General features: G+C 39.8%; 1 protein-coding gene across 2 annotated transcripts; it reads right to left on the bottom strand.

Moving 5' to 3' along the window:
- Positions 1-1413: 1413 nt before the first annotated feature.
- On the bottom strand, positions 1414-23372 carry LOC134865777 (rap guanine nucleotide exchange factor 4-like). 2 transcript variants are annotated; one of them, XM_063885483.1, is made up of 30 exons: positions 23266-23372; positions 18951-19093; positions 18352-18440; positions 16596-16742; positions 13111-13183; positions 12275-12330; positions 11094-11200; positions 10430-10551; positions 9509-9692; positions 9133-9217; positions 8567-8627; positions 8112-8188; positions 7481-7627; positions 7079-7173; positions 6901-6986; positions 6582-6660; positions 5821-5971; positions 5638-5726; positions 5513-5540; positions 5343-5418; positions 4945-5088; positions 4604-4701; positions 3872-3997; positions 3404-3582; positions 3218-3308; positions 3084-3134; positions 2851-2938; positions 2691-2755; positions 2519-2573; positions 1414-2416 (listed from the first exon to the last, which is right to left on the bottom strand). In XM_063885483.1, exons 1-30 carry the CDS (start codon positions 23331-23333, stop codon positions 2289-2291), a joined length of 2988 nt encoding a protein of 995 aa, XP_063741553.1. In that variant the 5' UTR covers positions 23334-23372; the 3' UTR covers positions 1414-2288. The 2 variants fall into 2 exon arrangements, with proteins under 2 accessions (XP_063741553.1, XP_063741554.1); XM_063885484.1 differs by lacking the exons at positions 16596-16742; positions 18352-18440; positions 18951-19093; positions 23266-23372 and adding an exon at positions 13866-14108.
- Positions 23373-23443: the final 71 nt, after the last annotated feature.

Genomic DNA, 23443 nt, shown 5'->3' with positions numbered 1-23443 from the left:
AAGCTCTACGGACACACACTCACACACACAGATATACAGCTCTGGCCTATACCGTGTCACTGACATAGGCTGATTTACTATGTCTGACACAGTGTTGGGTATTGTTAATCAGTTTGCAACAAGGGTGACTGCCTGAGATACCTAAATCTATCTCACACACACATCTAAAAACACACACTCACTCACCAGAGAAGCCAAGGAGGGACTCTTGTGTTACTCAGCCTGACAGGAATGACCCAGTGACGACATCAAGCAAGATAGCCGAGCTGACATCACTGCGTAGGGACAGGTGAGATCAGACCGAGGAAGTTAGGACACTTCTCAGTCGGTCATGAAGTGCAAGACGAAACATAAGAGTGATTCATTGCATAAATAAAAAATAACTCCTAGAAGCTGTGATGAATCATAACACACCATAGTACAAACGTGCTGCATAAAACAATCCAAGAACTAAATGTGTGTCTCACAGTTAGCACTACAGAACAGAGACTGTAGACTTACCAGAGGATAAATGTTCTTCCTCTGAGAAGCAGGCATAAGGCAAGCATTCAGGTACAAAATAAAATATCTTGTCTGCAAGTGGAAAGTTTGGAATTATAGGGATAGTACAGGAATGGTCAGGGAGAATAATGTCCAACAATTCATAGGGTTCCTCCTGTGGGAACCATGCGTCAAAGTGTATACAAATCTATGAACTAAGTTTTGACCTTTTGTCTTCAGGGAAGCATGAAAGTCAGTGTTACAGATTTACTCACTCAGATCTAGTCGACCATTTCTCCAACACTTGTGCACAATATCTTCTATTTCTAATCTTCATATTGCAAGCAAAACTCTACCTTTCATTGACAGGAGAATGTCTGGCATTTTAGATGACTAATGGTGAATATATTGAAAGACAGTTACTAACGAAAAACAACACTGGACTTGTTAAGTAAAGAGAGCAGGCTTTCTGTAAACAGATTTTTAAAAATATGACGTACTATTGCCTCAGATCTGCCACAGCTTCCTCCTTTTGCACCAGGATACGTCTATCTCAGAGTGCCACTCATAAGAGCTGGTAAAATTACTTTGAAATTAGAGAAATTTCCTTTTAAGTTAAATCCAGTCTGAGTATGTACATGTTGATATGCGTCACCCTTAGTCACAAAAAAATTTTTTAAGACGGTCATCAAAGCATAAGCACTGTTAAATTAGCAATTGTTTTATTTACAAGGCAGACCACACATACAAGCACAGTTACAGGCTGCTCCGGGGAGAGGCAGCCTTTCAACACACACCATCACATCAGAAGCTCCTGAGATCAAAGAAAATTAATGACACTTGTCAAGAACACACTCACAATCTACACACACATATATATAAAAATAAAATTACACGGATTGAGATGACAAGATCCCACCCCACCCCCACCCCTCGAAGTATATGACGCCTTTAAAGACTTCGCATCGAGGATCAGTGCTTCCAAATCAAAGAAGTACAATTTGGAAAAAGTGATCTCAGAACACATTATACCAAGCAGCCTCATCATCTAGATTAATTCATATCCTATAGGAGCTGCAAGTCGATGCAAAAATAAAACGCAATACTGCAGTGACAAATTTGAACACTGTTTGCAAAACAATTAGGGATTTAATCCAGCTAATACTTTGTTTAGTAGTTTTGAACGTCTGACTAGTAGAAGGACGAATCCTAAAGATCCTCAAAGACTTGGATATAATCATGTAGATTATGAAGTATATAAGTATTTCACTTTTATCTGTATATTCAACAGGGAAAATGAAGAGTCTAGGTTTCTACAGTTTATGGTGCTTTCTGTATATGAGTAGGACCATCAGGAGAGTAAGGTTTGTTTTACAGGCAGGTACAGTAATATATTGTAAACTAGATCTCATCTGGGGTAGCACAACATTACAGGACACTCTGATAGAAATCCACTGTATAGAACGCAAAGCCTATGAAGTTCAGTCATGCAGGAAATCGATTCAAGTTCTATACATTACAGTTCTATCTAACAGGTCCCAAAAAATAACAACTAGTACAGGTTAAAACCCTCAATCCAGGGGCGAAGACACAGCGACGAGAGGGCAGCTGAACAGCTTCAGTCTGTCCAGGAAGAAGAGGCTTTTAATGGCACAGTAATAAGTCCGTCATCCATCATAGTTCTAAAGTCATTGTGATTTGCTACTGAACTGCCAGTCGTGTTGAGTTACTTCATCCAGGTAATGTGTGTGTGTTTTTTTGTTATGCTAACGTCACAGAGAAGGCGATGGCGGTGGAAGTTCTGGAGCTCATGTCCGCCGAGGCTCCAGCCTGTAGGAGAGCTGCGTCAGTGCCCTCTGGTTGTCGATCACACAGAGTTTCCTCACGTAACCCCGTACTTCCGCTTGGTTTTTGTTGGGTTGGCATATCTCAGGATCTAATGCAGTAAAAGAGGAAACAGGGAAAAGGGGATTTGGTTGGTAAGATATGTTTAAATCCATCATGGAAATGTTATTAAAATAAAGCAATATAGACTTACTGAATGGTAGGCTTCTACAGTGCCTCACTTGCCGAATTGCGTTTGCTATAATACGCTGAAAAGATAAGAGGGATAAGAGGCTCTTTAGATATTACAACAACTTGAGAGATGAAAGCATAAAACATACCCTTTAAATTAATCGTATGCCCTTTAAATGTGCACAAAAGCTCACCATTTTCTCAAAATTGACCATGTTGTCGATAAAGGTCTTGTTGCCCTCGTGTGTAAATGTCATATCTGTTAAGGAAAAGAATGAAAGGTAATGAGAGCCATGTTCCTCTGAGGGTTTATTCCGTGGCTGGAGTACTAATGTGCTCTGCCCTGAGTCATACCTTTGAGTAGGAGTGGCATGAAGGGGATGATTGGTGGTTCCAGTTTCGTGACAGTGAGTCGGTAGGATCGGTGGTTTCTTGAGGGGTCCTGTCACCAAACAATCATTGTTATCTCTACTGATAGAGCTGTTCAGCAAGTTGTTTTTTAGGATATGTATCTATAGTACATACATCTATAGGTTTCTCTTGCCACCCCAATAACATTGTGCTGAATGATATTTAATTTAACTCACCATCATACTCTCAAACTCAGCATAGAACTTCTTGAACTTGGTGGGTAGTTTCTGCCAGGAAACACAAAAGTCGTCAGTGAGAAATGTCATACATCCACGTTACTTTAGATCGAGGCATATTAGATCCAGTTTACCTCCCACGTCTGGCTCAATCTGCTGACAGCAGGGTTGCTCATCCCCATAATGATGGCAAAGAATGAATTCAGGTTCTTAAACTCCCGACAGCTGTGGACAAACACAAAAAAGCAAGAAATGACGTGTATGTGTGCAAAGCGGCCTGTGTATGAAGTGTGTGACAGTCGGCAGCAGGTCCCACTCACTGTGCTGCAATCTTGATGAACTTCTTGAGGAGTTGGACTCTCTTGCTGAGCTGTGCGCAGAGGCAAACCTCAGTGACCACCCACAGCTGGACCTGGTTGAACCTCCGCAGAAACAAGTCCAGGTTAGCCGTGGTTCTTCTGAAGCTCTGCCGGCCAAACGTGTGGTAGAGCAGCTCATGCTGGGGAGGGGAGGGGGGGACATTAAAGGGAGCAGGATTGGAGTCAAGCCAGTCAGCAGGAACTGCTACAGTGTATCTATCAAGCATTTCTCCTGCAGGGTTTCTATCATGAACAATGATACATCACCAATCTAAAAGAAGAGCTGTAAATAGCCCAGTTGCTGTTAAAGGTTACACTTGAATATAAACTTCAAAGTGTAAATGAAGCAACACAGTACATGCTGTTGTTCTTCTACTGGCCTGGGGTTGTTTTACATGTATATGTGTATGTGTATACAGTGCGTGATACCTCATGCACACAGCTGAAGAGCTCCCAGTCAAACATAGTCATTTGGTAAGCCAGGTCCTTAGAGCTCATCAACTCAAAGGTTGACATGGAGCCTGCAGTCGGACCCTCCTGGTCTGGAAGAGGAGTCTGAGGCACAAGGACAAAAATACACACCTTTAATTCACAAAGAAGTCCTTTGGTTTTTTTCTGCTTGTCCAGGGTTTTTTGCTTGTGATTTTTTCCGTGTTTAAGTGTGTTTGTGTTGTATTTTGTTGTTTTATGCCATTTTTTAAATTAATAATTGGTTGTATGCAAGGTTTGGATTTGTAAATGTACATAGAATAATGTGATATACAATAATTTATACAATAATGTATTATTTTATTAATAATGTAAATTCTGCTTCTATTCAGTTGTTTATTGTGAGCATGAACTACAATAAACTGCAGAACAAAAAAGACACAGAGTATAGATTTGTACAGATTAAACAACTAATGTATTACATTTAAGACATTTTTACACATGTGGGTGATTTTAAATAATACAATTTGAGCAAAATCCATTTTTATACTGCCTTAAATTTGCTTTAAGCATAGCTGTCTCCGCTTTGACGATCACTTTGTGAACTCTTGCTTAAGTTTCCTCACTGTCACATGAAATCACAACAAAGACTGCACCTAGGTAATATTTTTATCCCATTTTATAAAGAACTGCATACATTTTAAGTAAACAGGGACAATATGAATCTCTTACCAGACCGTTGAGCTGGTCTCGGGGACAAGCAAATAATCTGCCATTGATGCTCAGAGTAGAAAACACTGAAACGTCATTAGGCTTCACCATTTGTTTTTCTGTAACAAAAACGGGGATAGTTGAGTTTTCGTCACCACTCTAATATGTCCCACACCAAGACCATTTTCAACTTCAACTCCTCCTTGCATACACATTGCTCGTGGTACAACCAGTTAAACAGTTTTCATCCTGCTCGAGGAAATATTCATTAGCAATGAGTGAACTGATTTATAATCTGTCTTTTTAGGTAACGCTGCTGTGAAATACTCCTTCATATCTAAATGTTTCTGTATTCTTCTCACCTGCAGAGCCGAGGTGGACCAGCACCAGTTCATCAGTGGTGCCCAGCTTTTCGGCCACAGCGCTGACCACCTCTTTTCCAGTCGCAGCCACGGCTACCCGGATAGTGGTGTATGTGTGATCACTGCAGTACACCTTCAATAGGACTATACGCACAAAAATAACATTGAAATACAATACTATGGTATGTGACCGATTCAGATTTGTTACAAATAAAGTTTACAAGATAGAGATGCAGACAAAAAAAGATAAAAAATCCTACGAGCCAAATTATAACAACAACAACAACAACAACAACAACAACAACAACAATAACACAGAATTCCAGCAAACTGTTGTCAAATTATCTTTCAGCTTAAAATATAATTATATATATGTTCACACACATGGACCAACTTACTGTCATCGTGATTCCTAATAGGCTGTTTCTTCTGCAGCCTTTCCTCTCCGTTGCTGAACTGTCGTATTAAGGTTTTCTGTTGGGATACACCAGACAGTGTGCAGTCAGCCTCCACAGAAATATAACAAGTAAAATGGAAATTTTGTTAAAAAAAATGTAGTCTGGTATACCTTTTTTATGGATTTGGCTTCTTCCGAACTACAAAACGTGTAGAAACACACAAAAGATACAATAATGTAGCTTATACATAAAACACAACAGTGATAGTTTAAGGTGCAGCAGCTGGGAAACGTACTGTAATTTGACAATTTTCTCCAGGTCAGGAATAAAGTCTTTCAAACCTCTCAATATCCGAGAATCATTTGAAACACTCCCATACAACTCCTACAGGGACAGAGAAGAAGAACGGCATTGAGAATATGCATGGCATTTAATAAGGTATGTCATTTCCTGCATTAAAAAGTTTGTTTTTGGTCACCTCGAGAAAGGAGATTGCAGCAGGCTCCTCCTGTAGCAGGTAGGTGTGCGAGTTAGCCCAGCGCAGGGCCAGAATGAGGGCCTTCCTCTTACTGTTGAGAGCATACTCCAACCTCTCCTGTTCAGAGCCAGGCGGAGACGCCGCATGGTAGGTGCACAATAGGTTAAAGATAAATACAAAGAGGTAGCAAAAAGAGACAGTGATATCCACTTTCTGTCAAATCCTGTACAAACACAGTATTGGATGTTTTTATTGCAAGAGAGTTAGAATCCTGAAGATCTCTGTTCTGTTGTCTTTAGTGGCACCTATTGCCACAAGCTGAAAGTGCAGGAGAGTTTATGGATCTCAGTTTAATAAGTGTCATCTGAAGTCCTCAAACATATCTTTTGTCATCCATAGTAACTGTTCACACGCAATGCTAGCAGAGACCAGAAATAAAATGCAGTTTGTAAAACTGCAAGGTCTTTTTTTGAGTGGGTCAAATCCACAGTCACCATCGTGTTACCTCTTTTGGCGATTGATATGCACTGTACTTAACAGACATGGTGTGAAAAGAGGTGCTCTCTCTGTGAACAGTTCATTACTGGATGGTCAACTATTGCTGCAGCGCTTCTATAAACAGAACTGAATTAACCCTTTTATAGTATGCAGCAAAAGACAAACATGTCAGTCCATGTCTGAGATGAGTTGTCAACAGTTCTAAATTTGTGAGTGTACCTACAGGGTATCACAATCAGTATGAGTAATGGTGGAAAGGATATTGTGCCATGAGCAGAGGGCACAGCTGGCTGTTGGGCATGAAGACACTGTGCATCAGGACAAAATCATCCACTGCCGGGTCTAACAGATAAGAAAAAAACAGATGGCAAATGGGAAGAGAGTCAGATGGGATAGGAAGGAAATAATCAAAAGGAATTGAACATGACACTCATCATTTATCCATCTAGATGGCTTTTTCTCTCTTTCCATCCTTCACTCTCTCATTGCGATACTTTTTGATAGAATTTCTGGACTTTCTCTGTAAAAATGGACTCAAAGTTACTTTTTATAAAGCATATTCATTCATTTTGCATTGGCTACCTGGTTCACTTTGATGTATGTCCATCCTCATGGACTCCAGGAAGTGCTCTAAAATCTTCTCTGGTGTTCCTGATATCACAGTGTACCTGCAAAAGGTGAGTTAAGGTAGATGTCAGAAGGGATTCATTCTACTGTACACTTTTAAGTAAGCATGCAAAACTTGCACTGACACACATACTTGATGCTTCCCAGGGTGGAGGCTCGAGGACTCTTTTCTAACACCAGCACAGCTTGTTCATGCTCTTTCAAACGCACCGTGTTGGCTTCAACATCCTGAAAACACAATAAAATGCATGCTCAATTTTAAATACAAAGAAAAACGGTTTATTATAAATGTACTGCAGCTCCACTACCAGAAGAGGGCGAAAGACATCACAGTCAGGAAGTATCACCTTATAAAGTGAAGGTTGAGGCTTCAGATAGCCCAAAGCCATGTATTCAGATAGTGTTCAATTAAATGCATTTTTTATTTAAGTTGAGGAACGTTGGCTTTGCAGTGACTTTCTTTGGACCAAATGTACTGGTTTGTTGCATGTGTACTACATTTATATCACATCACGATATATGTCCATCTGATTACCCTCAGTATCCTGTTGAAGTCTTCCTTGTCGACACGTAGGAAGTGACAGTTGTCTTCTCTCAGGACGATGGAGGCGGCACGAGGTGAATCCGTAACCAGGGCCAACTTCCCAAAGTCATCACCCTCATGGAGCGTACACACCACACCCTGGGACACACATACACATGAACCTACACGTAAACAAACATGTTCCAACATTCAAGTTTAGACACATGGCAGTTTCCCTGTCATCTTATGCCCTGAAGATAAATAAGGAAGCAGCTGGAGAACTCAGGACTGGGATGATTCATTTGCACTTGTCTGTGTTTGTGCGTGCATGTGTGATCAATGTGTATGCATGGACATGAGTATGTGCAGTACATCTCTGCATCTGCAGTGGTTGTAAATCAGTGTGTGGTGTGAAATAGTGTATGCGCACAATCCCTTAAGCCATTTAATCATACTGATGAGTCATGGTTAACTGTGCAGAGTTTGCCAAAATCCACTGTTGGTGTTCCCCAGCCCTGCAGGGCAGAAACTGCTGGTCAGCTCCAAACAGACATGATCGGCGACACCTTTCAATCCATAACACACTCTTAAAATAGTATCAAATGAAGCAGAAACATGTAAGTGAATGCATTGAAGAACACACCTTGCCGTAGATTACCACGTTCACGGAGCCCTTCTGAATGATGTACCATGATGTGCCCTCCTCTCCTTGGTTGAACACTGGAAGATAATGACAAACATAAATCCACCCCACAAACATGACTAAAGCATACATCACGTACATCAAAGGTCTGCAAACTGTGAGCCGCAGGATAAATGTGAACATATCACATCATAAATGTTTCTTAATTATAAAAGTAATAAGTACATTTCAATCAAAAAAATGCTCACTGATAACTCAGCATACTTTAAGTGGTGCCAGGTTAACACAAGGTAAACAAAAACAAACAGTGCTCAAATTGAAGCCCTCAAGGTAATCACAGTAACTGACTTAGGTGTCTCAATTTTGTCTCAGGCAACTGCAATAGTGTCAGACTTTCAATACCCTAGCCTATATTAACAAACAAAAATGCAGTTCTACACAAAAGGAAAACTCACACACTGTTCCAGCTTTTGCATGTGACTCGAAGATCACAACGCTCGCCAGTTCCCTCTTCACCTACAAACCAGAAGTCATAATGGATTTAGCTGCACTGCAAAAACATATGAGACACCAGTTATATGCACAGATCAGGGTTTTTAAGGATTATTTATAGCAACCTTCCATCATGTGCATGGAGAGTTTAGCTTAGGACACTTTGAGTCAGAATAGAGAAAGAGGAATGAAAACGTAACAAATGGAATAAACACACTTTTTGTGAATCACTGTAATCTCCTGAATGAAACAGCATTTATTGTGATTCCACATAATACACATAAAACTGATTCTAGGATTATGAAAACAGCAGCTAAAACAAAAACTTAGGGACTCGCTTGCCAACACACTGCAGATTGGTGTTTGTACCAGTCCCATTACACTGGTGAGATAAACGCTAATGCTAGTGACAACAACATCCCCCTCTGGTCTTTAAAACAAAGAAACTGTAGCAAGTGGTTCTGATAAATGAAAAGCCTTCTTGCAAACCTGTACTGTCCCTTTAAGAAAAGTGCAGCGTCTGACTCACAGTGTTGGAGAGGTGAGCTAAGGCCTTGATGTGAAGCAGCTCATCGTAGATGATCTCGAGGTCATCCCCTGTCCTCTGACCAGGCCTGCAGACACACGCAGGGGTTTGTCATCATCAACTCACCAGAGACATTTCATGCATGCTTCACTTCCTATTAAACTGCAGCAAAAATGTTTAATGACATTCTAATGCTAAAATAAAGTGTTTAGAATGTAGTCCCCACAGACGATTTCTTCACAAAATAGTATTACTATAAATGTTGTTTTGGGATTACATTTAGTTAAACATGCTTTCATTAAATGTCATGAACAGGAAACAGTGGTTTGTGATTTTCAGTTTAGTGTGAGTTCAAGCAATACAATGAACTGTTACTGACGATTTCCGGAGGATCATGCGCAGCAGTGCGTCAGGGCCAATCTGAGCAAGGAAGAGGATGGTCTCCGGCAGCTCCTCCTCACTCTCCCTCTTCTCCTCCTCACTGGGTAATGGAGTGTCCTCCTCCTCATCGTCAAGAAATCGGTAAAACAGGTATTTGTCCTGGAAACCCAGCTCCTGGTCCACTGAAGAGCGGACAAACAACACAATGTACACTTGTGGACAATCAGTCTGTGCATGCAAAGCTTTTTTAGTAACCTCAGATGTTTAGGACTCAAAAACAAGCAACAAAGGTTCTAACAGTTAAAAAAATAATGTGTGAAACAGGTTGGGGAAAAAACACTTAATTCTCATTTAAACCACAAGAGGCTGAATTGAGCCACTTGGACCATGTTCTTAATAGGACTAAAGAATTCATGTTTTTGTCCAAAGGTGAAACTGTATTTTTCAATGCACGCTTACACAAGGTTTATTGTGTGTGAGCAAGCTAAGTACCATCATTGTCACAGTAGCATCAGGGACGATACTTTCACAGTAATGTCACATGATAGGATATTAGATTGGAAATGGATCACCATAGGGTTTTGTTTTTTTCTTCCTTTTAGTAATTCATTATTTTCTTTCATCAGGACAACATTTCAGACATCTTCTTTGAAGTGTATGAATCGGAGATTGGAATCTATATTTTATGTCCCTGCTTCAAAACATCTAATTAATTAGTAGACTGGTTTTCATGCTTATACTTTGACTGTGATTGATGTTCATTTTTAGTATAAACACTGCTCCAATTCAGAGTCAAAGAGAGACACATTATTGCTTACTTTGAAATGAGGTTTGGGAACTGAGTATTGGATGTTATGACATCCATGCAGTGTAGTGAAACTAAACAGCACTATGAGGAGATAGCCAAAGTGTTAGTTACCGTGGTTGAGCACCCCTTCTTCCAGTAGTGCCTGCCACATCCCAACAGCGTGGGACCGGGTGAGAACACAGGCACTCTGCAGCACCAACCAATCCACCAGCTCTGTGCCCACGCAGCACTGTCTGCAATACACACAAACCATAACATTTCCTAAAGCTGTTGCATGCATAATTTTGTGTAAACACACATTTGAATTCAAATAAATTCAAGTTTAATTAAATGTGAAAGTCTTTTGTTTTCCTCGGGGGATCAATTTGCAGAAGCATATAGAGTATTTACAATGACACACTATAGGAAAACATTTCAAATATGTAAAAATGTGAGGGTAACTTATGTACATATTATAGTACTAGCATAATACTTAAAGCAGGAAAAGCAGCATAAGATGTACACATTTAGAATGATACTATCAATATAAGAGCAAATGAACACATTGTGTTATTAATGATAAGAAAATATGTGTGAGTATAATGCCCTATATGTGGTTTACGTATATGGGGATTAATGTTGTGTTTAATTTATTTTTAAAGTGGAAAAAAACATTTCAACATATTACAAAGTTAAATGTATTCCCCCAAAAAAAGACATCCAAAAAATTATAATAATATTATATAAATAAGTTAAAGGAAGGAACAGAAAGAGATGGAAGGAAAAATGTACTCACCTATATGTCTTGAGGTGGTACTTCCTGTCTCTTATCATGTGTGGAGCTCTGGACAGGATGGCATTGCGGAGAACTTTCCCCGCTCTCTGCAGCTTCTCTGAAGGGATCTACAGTACACACACACACACACACACACACACACACACACACACACACACACACACACACACACACACACACACACACACACACACACACACACACACACACACACACACACACACACACACACACACACACACACACACACACACACACACACACAGCAGAGTCATTTGGTTGATTAACTTTAATCCAAGAGTCAATACTTGCAATACTTGTGCTTGTAATGGCACTAAACAGCCAAACCAAAATAAAACTGTACCAAAAACCCCATAACTTACATGCAAAACCTCCTCTACAAATCACACCTGCACCTTAGAAAGAGAGTGTTAAAGCAGATGTGTACACACATACAACTGCTGTTGAAAACAACAAATGAAAGGCTTGCTAATTGGGCAGATGGGATCTTTCTTCTACGTGCATGCATTAGCTCGCATTAGCATAACTACAGAGGATCACAGCTGTGAGTCATCACTCGTCCCTTATCCGAACGCATACACCTTCAAAATGCATTCTGGCATTCTGATTCTTTCACGAAAACATGAAAGTATGCAGCAGTGACCAATTTTATGACACTGGTTGAATTTACTTTATTTTCCCGGTACATAGCTGCTACTGGTACATAGCATTAAGAGTTGAACAGTTACCAGTGTCTTTGCCTCCGACACCTAAATCAAGTAAGACTTCCTGGATTGTGTTTTTTAAACCTTATTCTGATTTAGCATTTTGGCAAACATCACAACATCCTTCAATATACCACCAGCTCTATCAAACATACAAGACTAAAATGTACATTTTCCTCAAACCTCAATGCCCTGTCTCTATAGATATTCTGACACAAGCAGTGAGGCGTAGAGGGACACAGGACAAACTGAAGCGGCCTGGCCCACAGTATATTGGTTGTTGTGACTTTGGTTCATTCATGCTTTGTGTGCCGAGAGGAAGTGCATAAGTCTCCAAAACATGCTGGCAGAGTTTATTAAAAGGATCAAGTTGCCATGCAGAACTTGTTTTTACTTCCTAAACAAAGCCAGGACAGACCTTCAGGATCTGGGCAGTGAGCTGCGGAGAGTGTTTACCTTGTTTTGAGTTTTGTTTGCAGAGTCTGAGTTCATGTTGTCTCTGTCGGTGAGTCCTGAGGAGGAAACAAATGTTGAAGTTAAATTGAAGATTTCTTACAAAGTGTGAATACTTTTCACTACAAAAACTATGAATACAAACTATTCCTTTTGTACCGAACACAGAACGTGCTAAACTAGAATACAACGGTTATACGGTTGCATGCCTCTGCCAACCAATCAAATTGCAGCTCACATTCATGTCTGCTAAACATCTTATCGCCCTTAACATTTTAACCTTATAGACATTTGTGTTAAATATTCCTCATTAGCGTATTATTATTATTATGACCTTTGATCACCAATTTCTAATCACTTCATTCTCCGGTTAAAATGAATGTCTACACTCAATTTTAAGAAAAATCCCTAAAAGCCTTCTTAAGATTTTGGATTCATGAGAATTGGATAAAAAAAAGTGAGTTCACAATGACATTAACCTTTAAAGCCCAGATCCAGGCATAGAACCCAAAATCCCAATGAAAATACTGGGAGGCATGTTACACTGTAGATCCTGATAACACTAGATGTCAAAAAAGTATAATTTGCTGAAAAGGAAGCAGGAGTAAAATAAAAGATATTCAACATTTTCTAGTCTGTGTTATTTTCTTTGCAAAAATGTGGCTTTCCTTCCTTTTCAAGTGAAAATACTTGTTATGCTACATTCATCATTGATTGTATGACCTTTCAATATGCTCAGTTACTATATCCATTGTTTATGAACAAGTAAACACTTTAGTAATTAAACCGTAAAGCAGTATTTACAGTACAGTGTTTCTTTAATTCTAGTGTCTACTCACTGTCATTGTTGGATCCACTCTCCATAGCTCCATAAGGAGGGGCCAAGAGTCCAGCCAGGCTCTGACGATACTTCTACAAAACAAAGGTACACTTGCATCACAATGTGTGTCTATTTTATCAATGGACATCCTATTATTACATCATTTGTAAGAAATCCTCCGTTATTCAATTTCAAAAGTCATTTCTTTTCTTTCTGTCTTCCTCCAACACACACAAAGAGATTGTTTCAAACACACACTGCAAGTGCCCTCAAAACAAAGCCCTTTGTACAATCAAGATCATTTACATGCAGAACAACTAACATTATATAACCCACACACACGCACAATCACAGCAGCATTGAACAACAGCCTTAATGAGAGCATCCGGTGCCTCTCAATGTGTACAGATTCTGCCTCTACAGCATCTGAAACAATTAAACATATTTGCATTTCTAAAGCAGTGATTCTCCAAGAAATAAACACAGCAGATTACTTTGAGTGTGCCATACTTCTACTTCTGCAAGGTCATTACCAAATCATGCCTTTTTAAACATACACAAACTCATACACTTACAGAGAGAGAGACAGAAAAGGCATCTGTTTTATCTAAAGACACAAACACTTCCCTGATAATCCCTGTTTTTTCTTGCACACACACACACACGACCAGGACCACCATGGCTAAATAACTTAATTAGGTTAAAGACAACAGAAATAAACATAAGAAAACATTACAGTTATCTTTCATTCCCACATTGAGGAGTAAGACTCACCTGAAGGAACACACTTCAGCCTAATGCCCCCTATTGCAGAGGGAATTGAAACCCCAGAGAGCTGCCCTCTGCTCCTTTACAACTCACACACAAGCCACCGGATAGTATCCTGCACAAAACAAGCTGCTCACTCTTCCTCTCTCTCTCTTTCGCACATAGTCGCTCCAGTGTCTCTCTCTGTCTCTCACTTTCCCTCTCTCGCAGCGATCCAGCCAAAAACCAGACCAATTTCCTCTCACAGGTTACCACGGTGATCCGAATCTCTGTATGACCGAGCTACTCCAGTGGAGGAGGAGAAAGAGAGAGGGAGGGGGAGACAGAGAAAAGGAGACAGAAAAGAGAAAGAAAGTAGCGAGGCTGAGGACAGAGAGGGAGGAGAGGAAGGAGGCTGGCAAAAAACAGAACATGGCCAATAGAGAGGAAGTGGGCAGGAGAAAAGTAGAGCAGGTGAAAGGGAAATAAAGTGAGAAAGACTTAACAATACAAGCCTGCCACACTACAGGCCAACCAATCAGCTGTCTGCAATATTGTGTGTTAACAGGTTTACATATCAGTCAGAAACGCTGTTTAACATTTATACCTTGTTGTTAATTCATCCTTTTATTCTCCACTTGGTGTTTGAATTATGGAGCAGCCCTTTTTTTACTTTTATCCTTTCATCAAACACATGGCCGAATTTATCCTTTGGCTTTATAGTCCTCGTCACACACAAGCACATGCACACAAATTAGTCCATGCACATACACACACAGACACAAAACACAAAGATCCTTTTACTATGAGCTGAATGAGATTTAAAACCTCAGGCTATGTTTTATGTTTTACAATCCTGAAATAGACAGCAGAGGGGAGCTGAGTGCACTTAGCTGACAAACAAACTCACTACAAGCCTGATAATAACGGGGCACACGCTTTAATAACCAATTATTGTCTAATCTCACTTTTGCATCCTCCCTTAAAGTTCAGATATCACGTTTCGCTAAACCCAATTTATATTCATCTAGTTATAACAAAACTGGAGAGGTCATTATTTTTTTAATTGCAACTATGAATGGTTGAATCTGTTTTGTACTGAAAACAAAATAGCCAGCAAAGCAGCATTCATTTTTAGAGACATTTTACAAAGAGGTTGTTCAAAGCAAAAACAATTACAACCTTTATATTCTTGATTAATATCTAATATAACTGCAGTTTTTTCTCATGGAAAACTGGATGTTTTTGACATGACAATGCAAAAATTAGACAGCCTGATCAAACAACATAGCAGACACATGTAGTCGACAAGAACCACAATAAACGTATCCACTGCTCTGCCAGCACTTCCTGTCTGAGAGAGACCCGGTGAATGGAGGGGCTAACCTCAACAAGGAGACCCCCTGAGAGACATCCACTACAAAACCAACACACAACAAAAGATTCCAGCATCCAATCCAAAGCTTCCAATTTCCATGACACAGTCTCTGCTACATTATATCCGATATATCTGCGGAGTATTTATATTCAGGAGTGATCAAAATTATTCAATACTATGGTTGAACTGGCTTTTCCCCCAGCTTTAGGTGTGGTGTGTTTTATTGAAGGAGGTTGCATCTGCAGCATGTACCCAGGAATATCAATACTCTTACCTATTGTAATGCCCCCAGTGTATGACGATTTGGAAGAAGAGGTGACAGTGTCTATCTGCATCGGCTAATATCTTAATCCCTTCAATATCATCAATCTATACGTCATAAATTCATGATATATTCAAATCCATTTCCAAAACCTTAAGATATTTGTTTTTTTATATCATTAGGTCACTTAGAGACGGATTAGAGACAATCACTCCGTAGCTAGACCACAGCGCCTTCAAATTTGTGTTTGCTGGCTCATTAAACAAAAAAGTGGCTGATCAGCCTTACAGCGAAGAGTCAGTTTGCGCTTGTGTGCCTCCGTGACCACAAGTAAGTAATGTGTATTTGTTATTTAAATAGTAGTACTCTGTTAGTAATTTGTAAAGTTAAGTTATAGGTTTATCAGCTGTTTCTTTGTTGGTTTATATTGAGTTGTAACCTTTTATGTGTGTATAAGTAACTGTGTTTTTAATTGTAGAAAAGTGTAGATCTAATATTAGTTAATGCTGTTGTTTCTTTCTTTTTTTTAGAACCATGTATACACATTTCGGTAATAGTGTATTGCTTGAGTGCCTGTGCATCCATCCATATCCATATCCATATCCAGTTAATAAACCTGCCTCCCGTGTCCTGACTGGACACCCCATATTGTTGTCTACGTTCCCTAATCAGCAAGAGTTTCATTATAACCAGTCTACATTATGTGACGATAAAATCCTCTCTATGTATGTAACCGTTGTAACACAATCAAAATGTGTTAAAAATTATATCTGCACATGAGCCCAGGAGGAAACTGTAGCCCACAGTGGTAATATGTACACTGCCACTACACTGCCTGCAATAAATATGTAACACATACTGTATATAGATCATCATGCCTTGTACTGTAAATAATATAAACATCCAGCACCTGAGGTGTGTGTCAGCAGAATTTACCCTTACGGTGGACAGCCCTCTTGTGGTTGAAGGCACAATTACATTCGGATATTGTCTTGAAATGATCGTCTCAATTGAGAAACGTTTTTAGGGAGGAAAAGCTTTGGATACCAAGACCGAGTTCATGTTGAATCATGAGGTTGCTGCTCACACTCACAACTAAACGCAGTTTGTCTCTCACCTCCCAGAGGCTCTTGAATTCCCTCTGTTCGATACGGAGCAGCTCGCTGGTCTCCCTGCTGACAATGGTAGCATGGCGTGGTGTGTTGTCCAGGATGGACTCCCCAAACGCTGTCCCGATCCCCAGTGTACAGATAGTGACTGCATCCTGTTCAACAATACAAAATATTAGTTTAAACTACTGCCTGTGTGAAAGTGAAATGAGCACTTTAACACAGTAATAATGGTCACCTATACTGGCTCTGCTAGTGGCTTAAAAGTGAATTTCACAAGTGTGAAACTGCTCAGCTGGCAAACTTTATGAATATTTTCATAGTCGATTAAACTGCATTACATTTTCAGTTAATCACACTTTCTAGTGTCCAACGTGTTGTCTTTAAATGTCTTGTTTTGTCTGACCAACAGGTCAAAACCAATATTAATTATATTAACTTGTTAAGACAAAGTAAAGGAGGTGGGTAGTAACCGATTTCATAAATTAGGAATATGTATTCAGGTTACAAATTATGGGTTCAATAAGCCCTGATTTCATATGAACTGTGCAATTTGATTATTGTGGCATTAGAGAGATTACATGCTTACATTTTTGATGCAATCTTTAAAATACGGCAATTTATTGAGGAAGCAGTTTTTTTTTACTTCTAAAAAAGGTGCATTATTTATTTTCAATGTTTGATTTAAAATGTAAAAAATACTATAATGTGATCCAATGGATAACATTGGTAATTAAAAAAGAAATGTAATTTGTTCAGTAACTGACTAAATTTCAAAGTAACATGACCCATTCAGACTAATCGCTGCAGGCCTACACACGACCCAGCGGTAGCAAAAAGATATATCAAAAGGTTTGCTTTATAAAAATGGACAGACATGAAGAGCAGACAGATTAATATATGGTAAATAATGCAAATAGATTCAAATATGAGGGACGGGTAAACAGAGTCTTCTGTAAGAAAAACATCCCTGGGCTCTGTATATAATTGGACAGTCTAGAGGCAAGCGAGTACAGATAAATGTGAAAACCCACATACCGACACTCCATTGATTTAGACAAATACTGTGCATGCTTTTAAAACCCTTACAGCTGTCCAAACTGACATTTCAAATATAGCCACAGAAACTAGGCCACCAGTGGCTCTTTAGGGCTACATACAAAATACATGAAAAGGACACACAATGGAGGAGCTTTTTATCAACATCTTAAACAGGGAACAAATCCTCTCTCTCACTCTCTCTCTCTCTCCTTCTGTCTTCCCCCAGTAGCTGTTCGACTCTTCGTGCTATGTACAGTATACCCTATTTTCCACACTCTGCCATAAAGGGTATAACGCAGCAGAAGGCTCAACTCTCAGTGGACTTGTTTTGTGCAGCTTTGCTCTGGCATATTTAAGCAGGGAGACATGAGCTGATGTACTGAAACGATGTCCGCATTGAGAAGAGTCGTACAGGACCAGCAGCAATCTAAATGAGAAGCACTTGTAGAGCAGGCTACATCTTCACAAAGATCTTATGACAAAAATAATACAAATAGGTCAATGGCAGCCATGGTAATCAACCACTTTATACAAATAGAAAGGAAATTACCAAATGCATTCCATAGTGTCGATGATTAAAGATTCAACTCATCCTCATTTATTAATTTGTGATTCAAATGATAAACAGGAAACAGAACAGACACACAGCAGCACAAGTTCAAATAAGCAATTAATGATGCATGATCTACACTATAACTTAATCTCTCTTGAATTTGTTCTTACCTGGTGGTTGGCAGTTTCCGACACTTTGACATCCAGAGAGCCAGACAGGACAGCATACCAGCTGGTGCCTATGTCCCCCTGTCGGAACACTGCGGACAGTAAAATATGTTTACACCATACAATAAAATTATCTTATTTCCTAACACACAAAGTTCCTTTGGCAAAATGTTTAATATATTTTCTGATCACCCTTGTGTTGTTATGCTTATTCAAAATGCCCACTGTAATTTCAAATTGTAAAATAGTTGCAAAGATTTATTGGTGACTGAATAAACTGGTTTGTTTATGGATAGGTTGATCAAAAAATAATTATTGTAAATGAATATCGAAATGAAACAGTGTAAAGACCTTATCTCAGGCTTTGGGAAATAAACAGAACAATTATTGGAAAAATGTACGGATTAATAAATAATGCAATAAAAGCCACAAATAGCTTGCATAATTTGTGGAGAGGTATGTGTTTATGAATGAAAATGAAAAGAGTAAGTATTATAAAACATAATTTTCTGTAGCACGACTGCTACATGATAACATGACAACATATGTGCACTATTATATTTCATAATCCAACCATTTGCAAATTGTCAGTAGTTACATACACGTGATGCCTTTGTCAAGGCATTCATAGAAGGCCGAGGCACAGATCTGCAGTAGGAGGGGAGGTGGGAACCTATGGAAAGCTTTGACCTCTCTCAGTCTGGTCAGAATAATGTCAACATCTTCTCCCGAGCGCTCCGAAGGCCTGTGTGGAGAAATAACATCATTAGATCTAACCTTAGGTTTTAGAGAACCATAGTTTTTATTTCATTATTTCTAGATTTGGCCTTTTAACTGTAAAATTATTTTTCATAAAATGATTAACTGCATGACGTCAATTGGTAACTGTGATGGATTATCTTACTCACCATCTGCATGTGGAGAGTAAGAAATCAATCAAAAGCCTACAGTACAATGCTTTGGAAAAGCAGTTAACAGTATGTTGAACATTTGCAATCAGGAGTTAATGGACTGGCACGTGAAAAATTGCTTGGTATAGATAGTCCTTTTAAAATAAAAAAGCAGCTCTATTGTTTTCGTGTTAACTACTTATATTGTGTGTGTGTGTGTGTGTGTGTGTGTGTGTGTGTGTGTGTGTGTGTGTGTGTGTGTGTGTGTGTGTGTGTGTGTGTGTGTGTGTGTGTGCGTGCATGCGTGCGTGCGTGCGTGTTTCATTGTTCGGTCTGGTGTCTTAGCGATAAGAGTAGAGAGCTGCAGGCGTTACTTCTCCGGGCTTGGACCCCCCACAGGGTGTTGATGTAAGATCTAATTTGTACTGCTGCTATTTCTAATACGTTAAATTCCGAGCGCGCGCACACACACACACACACACACACACACACACACACACACACACACACACACACACACACACACACACACACACACACACACACACACACACACACACACAGAAGCACATAATTATTGGACGTCTACACGGACACAAGAGCCCACAGAAGGTTGATGTGAGAGCTTAAACATTCTGCTCTGTGATGTGGTGGAAAGAAAACACAGCGCCAAAACGGTTCATAGTGACACACAGCAGTCAGTCCCATTCATTCACTTGTTTTTATTTACTAGCAGCTCATTCTGTGTGTGTGTGTGTGTGTGTGTGTGTGTGTGTGTGTGTGTGTGTGTGTGTGTGTGTGTGTGTGTGTGTGTGTGTGTGTGTGTGTGTGTGTGTGTGTTCATACAGAATAGCTAATGCTTGTAGGCTTCTTCTTTCACAGTCAAGAGGCTGTCTATCCCCTCTCTTACTTCCACTGCTTCCTCTTTTATTGCTTCCAGCTTTCTCTTCTTTGCCTCCACTAAACATTTCACTAATCTCAAATTTGTCTCCTCTCCGCTCTCAAGACATGCCAGTTCTTCACAGGAATACGGTAGGCAAGACGGATAAAAGAACAAATGACCCTCTTTCATCTTAAAGCAACCAATTTTCTCCTTTCCATTACTTGCAAATCCTGGTTTCCCTCTATCCATTAAGCCACACCACTAACACACCGGCACTCACCATCCTCCCATTATTATGCCCTTATTTCTGCTTTGAAAGCTCACAGGCAACTCCTCTTTCACCCACATGCATATACACAGATAAACACATATATTTGTGTTCCTGAGCAGTAGCCTGGACGCTGCTCCCAGATAAACACACTGAGCCTGAAGGGCTTCACTGCACAACACAACATCTGCCACGAGCTCAAAGCCATTAGAGAGAGGGTCTATTCTCTCTCTTTCTGTCTTTCTATCGCTTTTTTGTCTGACTCATCCTCCCATCATCCTCCTACTGTATGTGTCCTTGGTCCTGCAATAGAGCATCATATCCCAGTGTAGGCTGGGGGTTAATGGTTTAGACAGGTGGACTCCCACACACTCCTATAGGGAAAGACAGGCAGGTTAACTAGGGTTGAATGAGCAATACCAGAATCACCCTTCACCCATCTGTCTGCAGTAAACTGTTAAGCTACGTCAGTTTTAATTCCCCGGTTGAATTCTGGTATTTTTCTTTTTATCATTGTCCTGTTTTCTCACTCCCTGCCTGTCCAGAGGAATCTTCCTCCCTTGTGGGTGTGAGACGGATGTGACCTGAGAGCTTTTCACCTTCTCTCACTCTCCCCCCAGCCCTCTTGTCTCTCTTCCTTGACTTCTCCCTTCCTCAGCCTCAGTTCATGTCAGCAGAGATCTCAGCTTTCAACCACAACTAATGGCCACACACACGCACGTATGCGCATGCAGGTTTAACACATCGACCAGCACACTGAAGAGAAAACAGAGAAGCACCAGAAGGTTCTGCCGATTGTTTTAGAAAACATCCATCTGTTTCCGGACAAATAAATCATAGGTTTATTTGTGATAAATCATAGGTTTATTTGTGGAAGCCAACCAAAATGTCAGACCACCAATACCAACACATTCCCAGAGGTGGGAGATAAACACGTTACTTTAGCAGGGATAGCCTTGAATGCAGGCCCTCTCGACACTCATTCTATCAAAACTGAGATCTGTTAAAAACACTGAATACTAAAGCAGCATCAGCACATCTCCATTAACAATTTATTATTTAATAATTACTCATCATATTACTCATCCAGCCTTGTCATCTTTGCAAATTAACCTCAATAATGTGTGTATGAGACAACAGGTTTAACTTAGAGCACTTCTTTTCTTTTCTGTTGACACAGATGCTTTACCTAGGGCAAAACAAGGGGCAAAACAAATCTAATCTTATGTCATATAATTCACACTCACTGCAATAAACGTCCTTGGACATATATATATAAAGACAGTTGTATCTTAACCTCTGTCTTCCTTTCAGCTTCTCCCTCTCCTCGCCTCATAGTCTTCACATCAACAGTTACTGTAGATGACACAGGGCACACACATACACACAGAGACGGATATTGATTGAATGAGGGGGTGCATAGCTGAGGAGCACTGAGTGCTCTTCAATGAGATCTTGTCCAGTTTAATCTTACGACCCTGACTGCCCCTCACTCACACCCACCTACTGCTGCAATTAGCTGAAAATATATAGGACTGTAGTGTGATATTTGGTGGAATTTTCCTTTTATCCTACACCATATTGTGAAAATATCAATAAAGACCACACCCATAACAACAAATGAATGTCACATGTTGATTTGACCAAATTCACTTAATTCAACAAAACATTACACTTAACTAATGCTGAAACAATGAGACAACTAACTAATTGGTCTTATATATATATATATATATATAACCTCAATAATGTGTGTATATATATATATATATATATATATATACATTTTTCAAATAAATAACATAAATAAATCAAATAAAGTTTTGTGGTTTGATTTTCTCAAAGCATAATCAGTGGTTATTCAAGTACATGTCACCTTTGGCCCCAGCATTTTTTTTTTTCTTCAGTTTTCTGACAACTGAGAAAACAATAATTTATTTAATCAAATGTGAATAAATCAGTTGTTGCATACCTCCACTTACTCACTTCAAAAATTTACTAAATGCTGAACTTTGCGCATACAGGTGAGGATGAGAAGACAAGATGGTAGATTCAGGTTGCCCATAGTAACGTGAGGATGTGTCATAGTGAGGTATGTACCGTATGTGTGGGTGTGAGCGGTATGTTGCATGTTTTATGTATCATTGTTTGTTTAAGGTGTGAGGTGCCTCATCTCCAGTAATTACTGTATAGCTGCCCTTTATTTGACTTTATTTATTCAAGCCCTCTCCCTTGGATAGTATGCTTTGGCACTGCATGGCACCTTTAATGTTAAGTGAACATATAGAATGGACTATAAGATTTTCTACAGCTTCTATAACACATTTTTTTTCTTCTAAATTGGCTGTTCAGTTATTCTAACCTGTTCGGTCTGATCAGAGAGAATACTGGCTGGCATGCAGCATTATGGCAAACATTGGAGAAAAAAATAATACATAGACCTGCCTCTTATCCGTCCTTAAATAAAATGGCCAACATACACGCCACCGGTAGTATTTTAAAAATGCATGGCTATTTGATTCAAGCAAACAGACATAAACCATGTGCGTCTTATATTTCACTGCCCATAGTGCAGAGCCATCCCAGTGAACCTCGAAGCCACCAACGCCTTTTTGACCGTGCACACACAAGAAGAGGGAGTATATTGTTATGCACTGCAGCACTGAATGAGGGCTATATTCACTGAAAATGACAGTAACCTATTGTGAGCTAAAAACAAGGCGTATCATGCCATTATTGCACACGCACACACTGCACACGCAGCGATCACCGGTTGCTATTGATCACGTTGACGCGGATGAATGAATTAAAAACACAACCATTGCTGTGTGGGGATGCACGCCGTGAAAGTGTCTCGTGGTAGTGTATCCACTAACCTTTTATCCAGACAGCCGATCCACTCCGCCGACGGAGACGAGTTGGGGGACGTCTGCACAGCGACCATCTTCCCCAGTTGTGTGTCTGTGAGCGCTGCGATGCTACCGGAGGATGTTTCCCGGTTGTCGGTGGTCGTTGGCTGCGCCCCCTCCCCGCCCCTCTGCCTCGAGCTGCCTC

Source organism: Eleginops maclovinus, chromosome 6, assembly GCF_036324505.1.
Source record: "Eleginops maclovinus isolate JMC-PN-2008 ecotype Puerto Natales chromosome 6, JC_Emac_rtc_rv5, whole genome shotgun sequence".
Taxonomy (NCBI): Eukaryota; Metazoa; Chordata; class Actinopteri; order Perciformes; family Eleginopidae; genus Eleginops; species Eleginops maclovinus.
This window is presented reverse-complemented; position numbering and strand designations above follow the sequence as displayed.

Bases quoted from the DNA above. Each gene is read 5' to 3' on its own strand.
- LOC134865777 (XM_063885483.1), bottom strand. From the start codon at position 23,333: ATGGTCGCTGTGCAGACGTCCCCCAACTCGTCTCCGTCGGCGGAGTGG. The intron at 10,552-11,093 runs GTGAGTACATTT...TGTGTATTGCAG, and splicing joins TACCACCTCAAGACATATAG to ACAGTGCTGCGTGGGCACAG. The intron at 5,727-5,820 runs GTGACCAAAAAC...CTGTCCCTGTAG, and splicing joins CTGCAATCTCCTTTCTCGAG to GAGTTGTATGGGAGTGTTTC.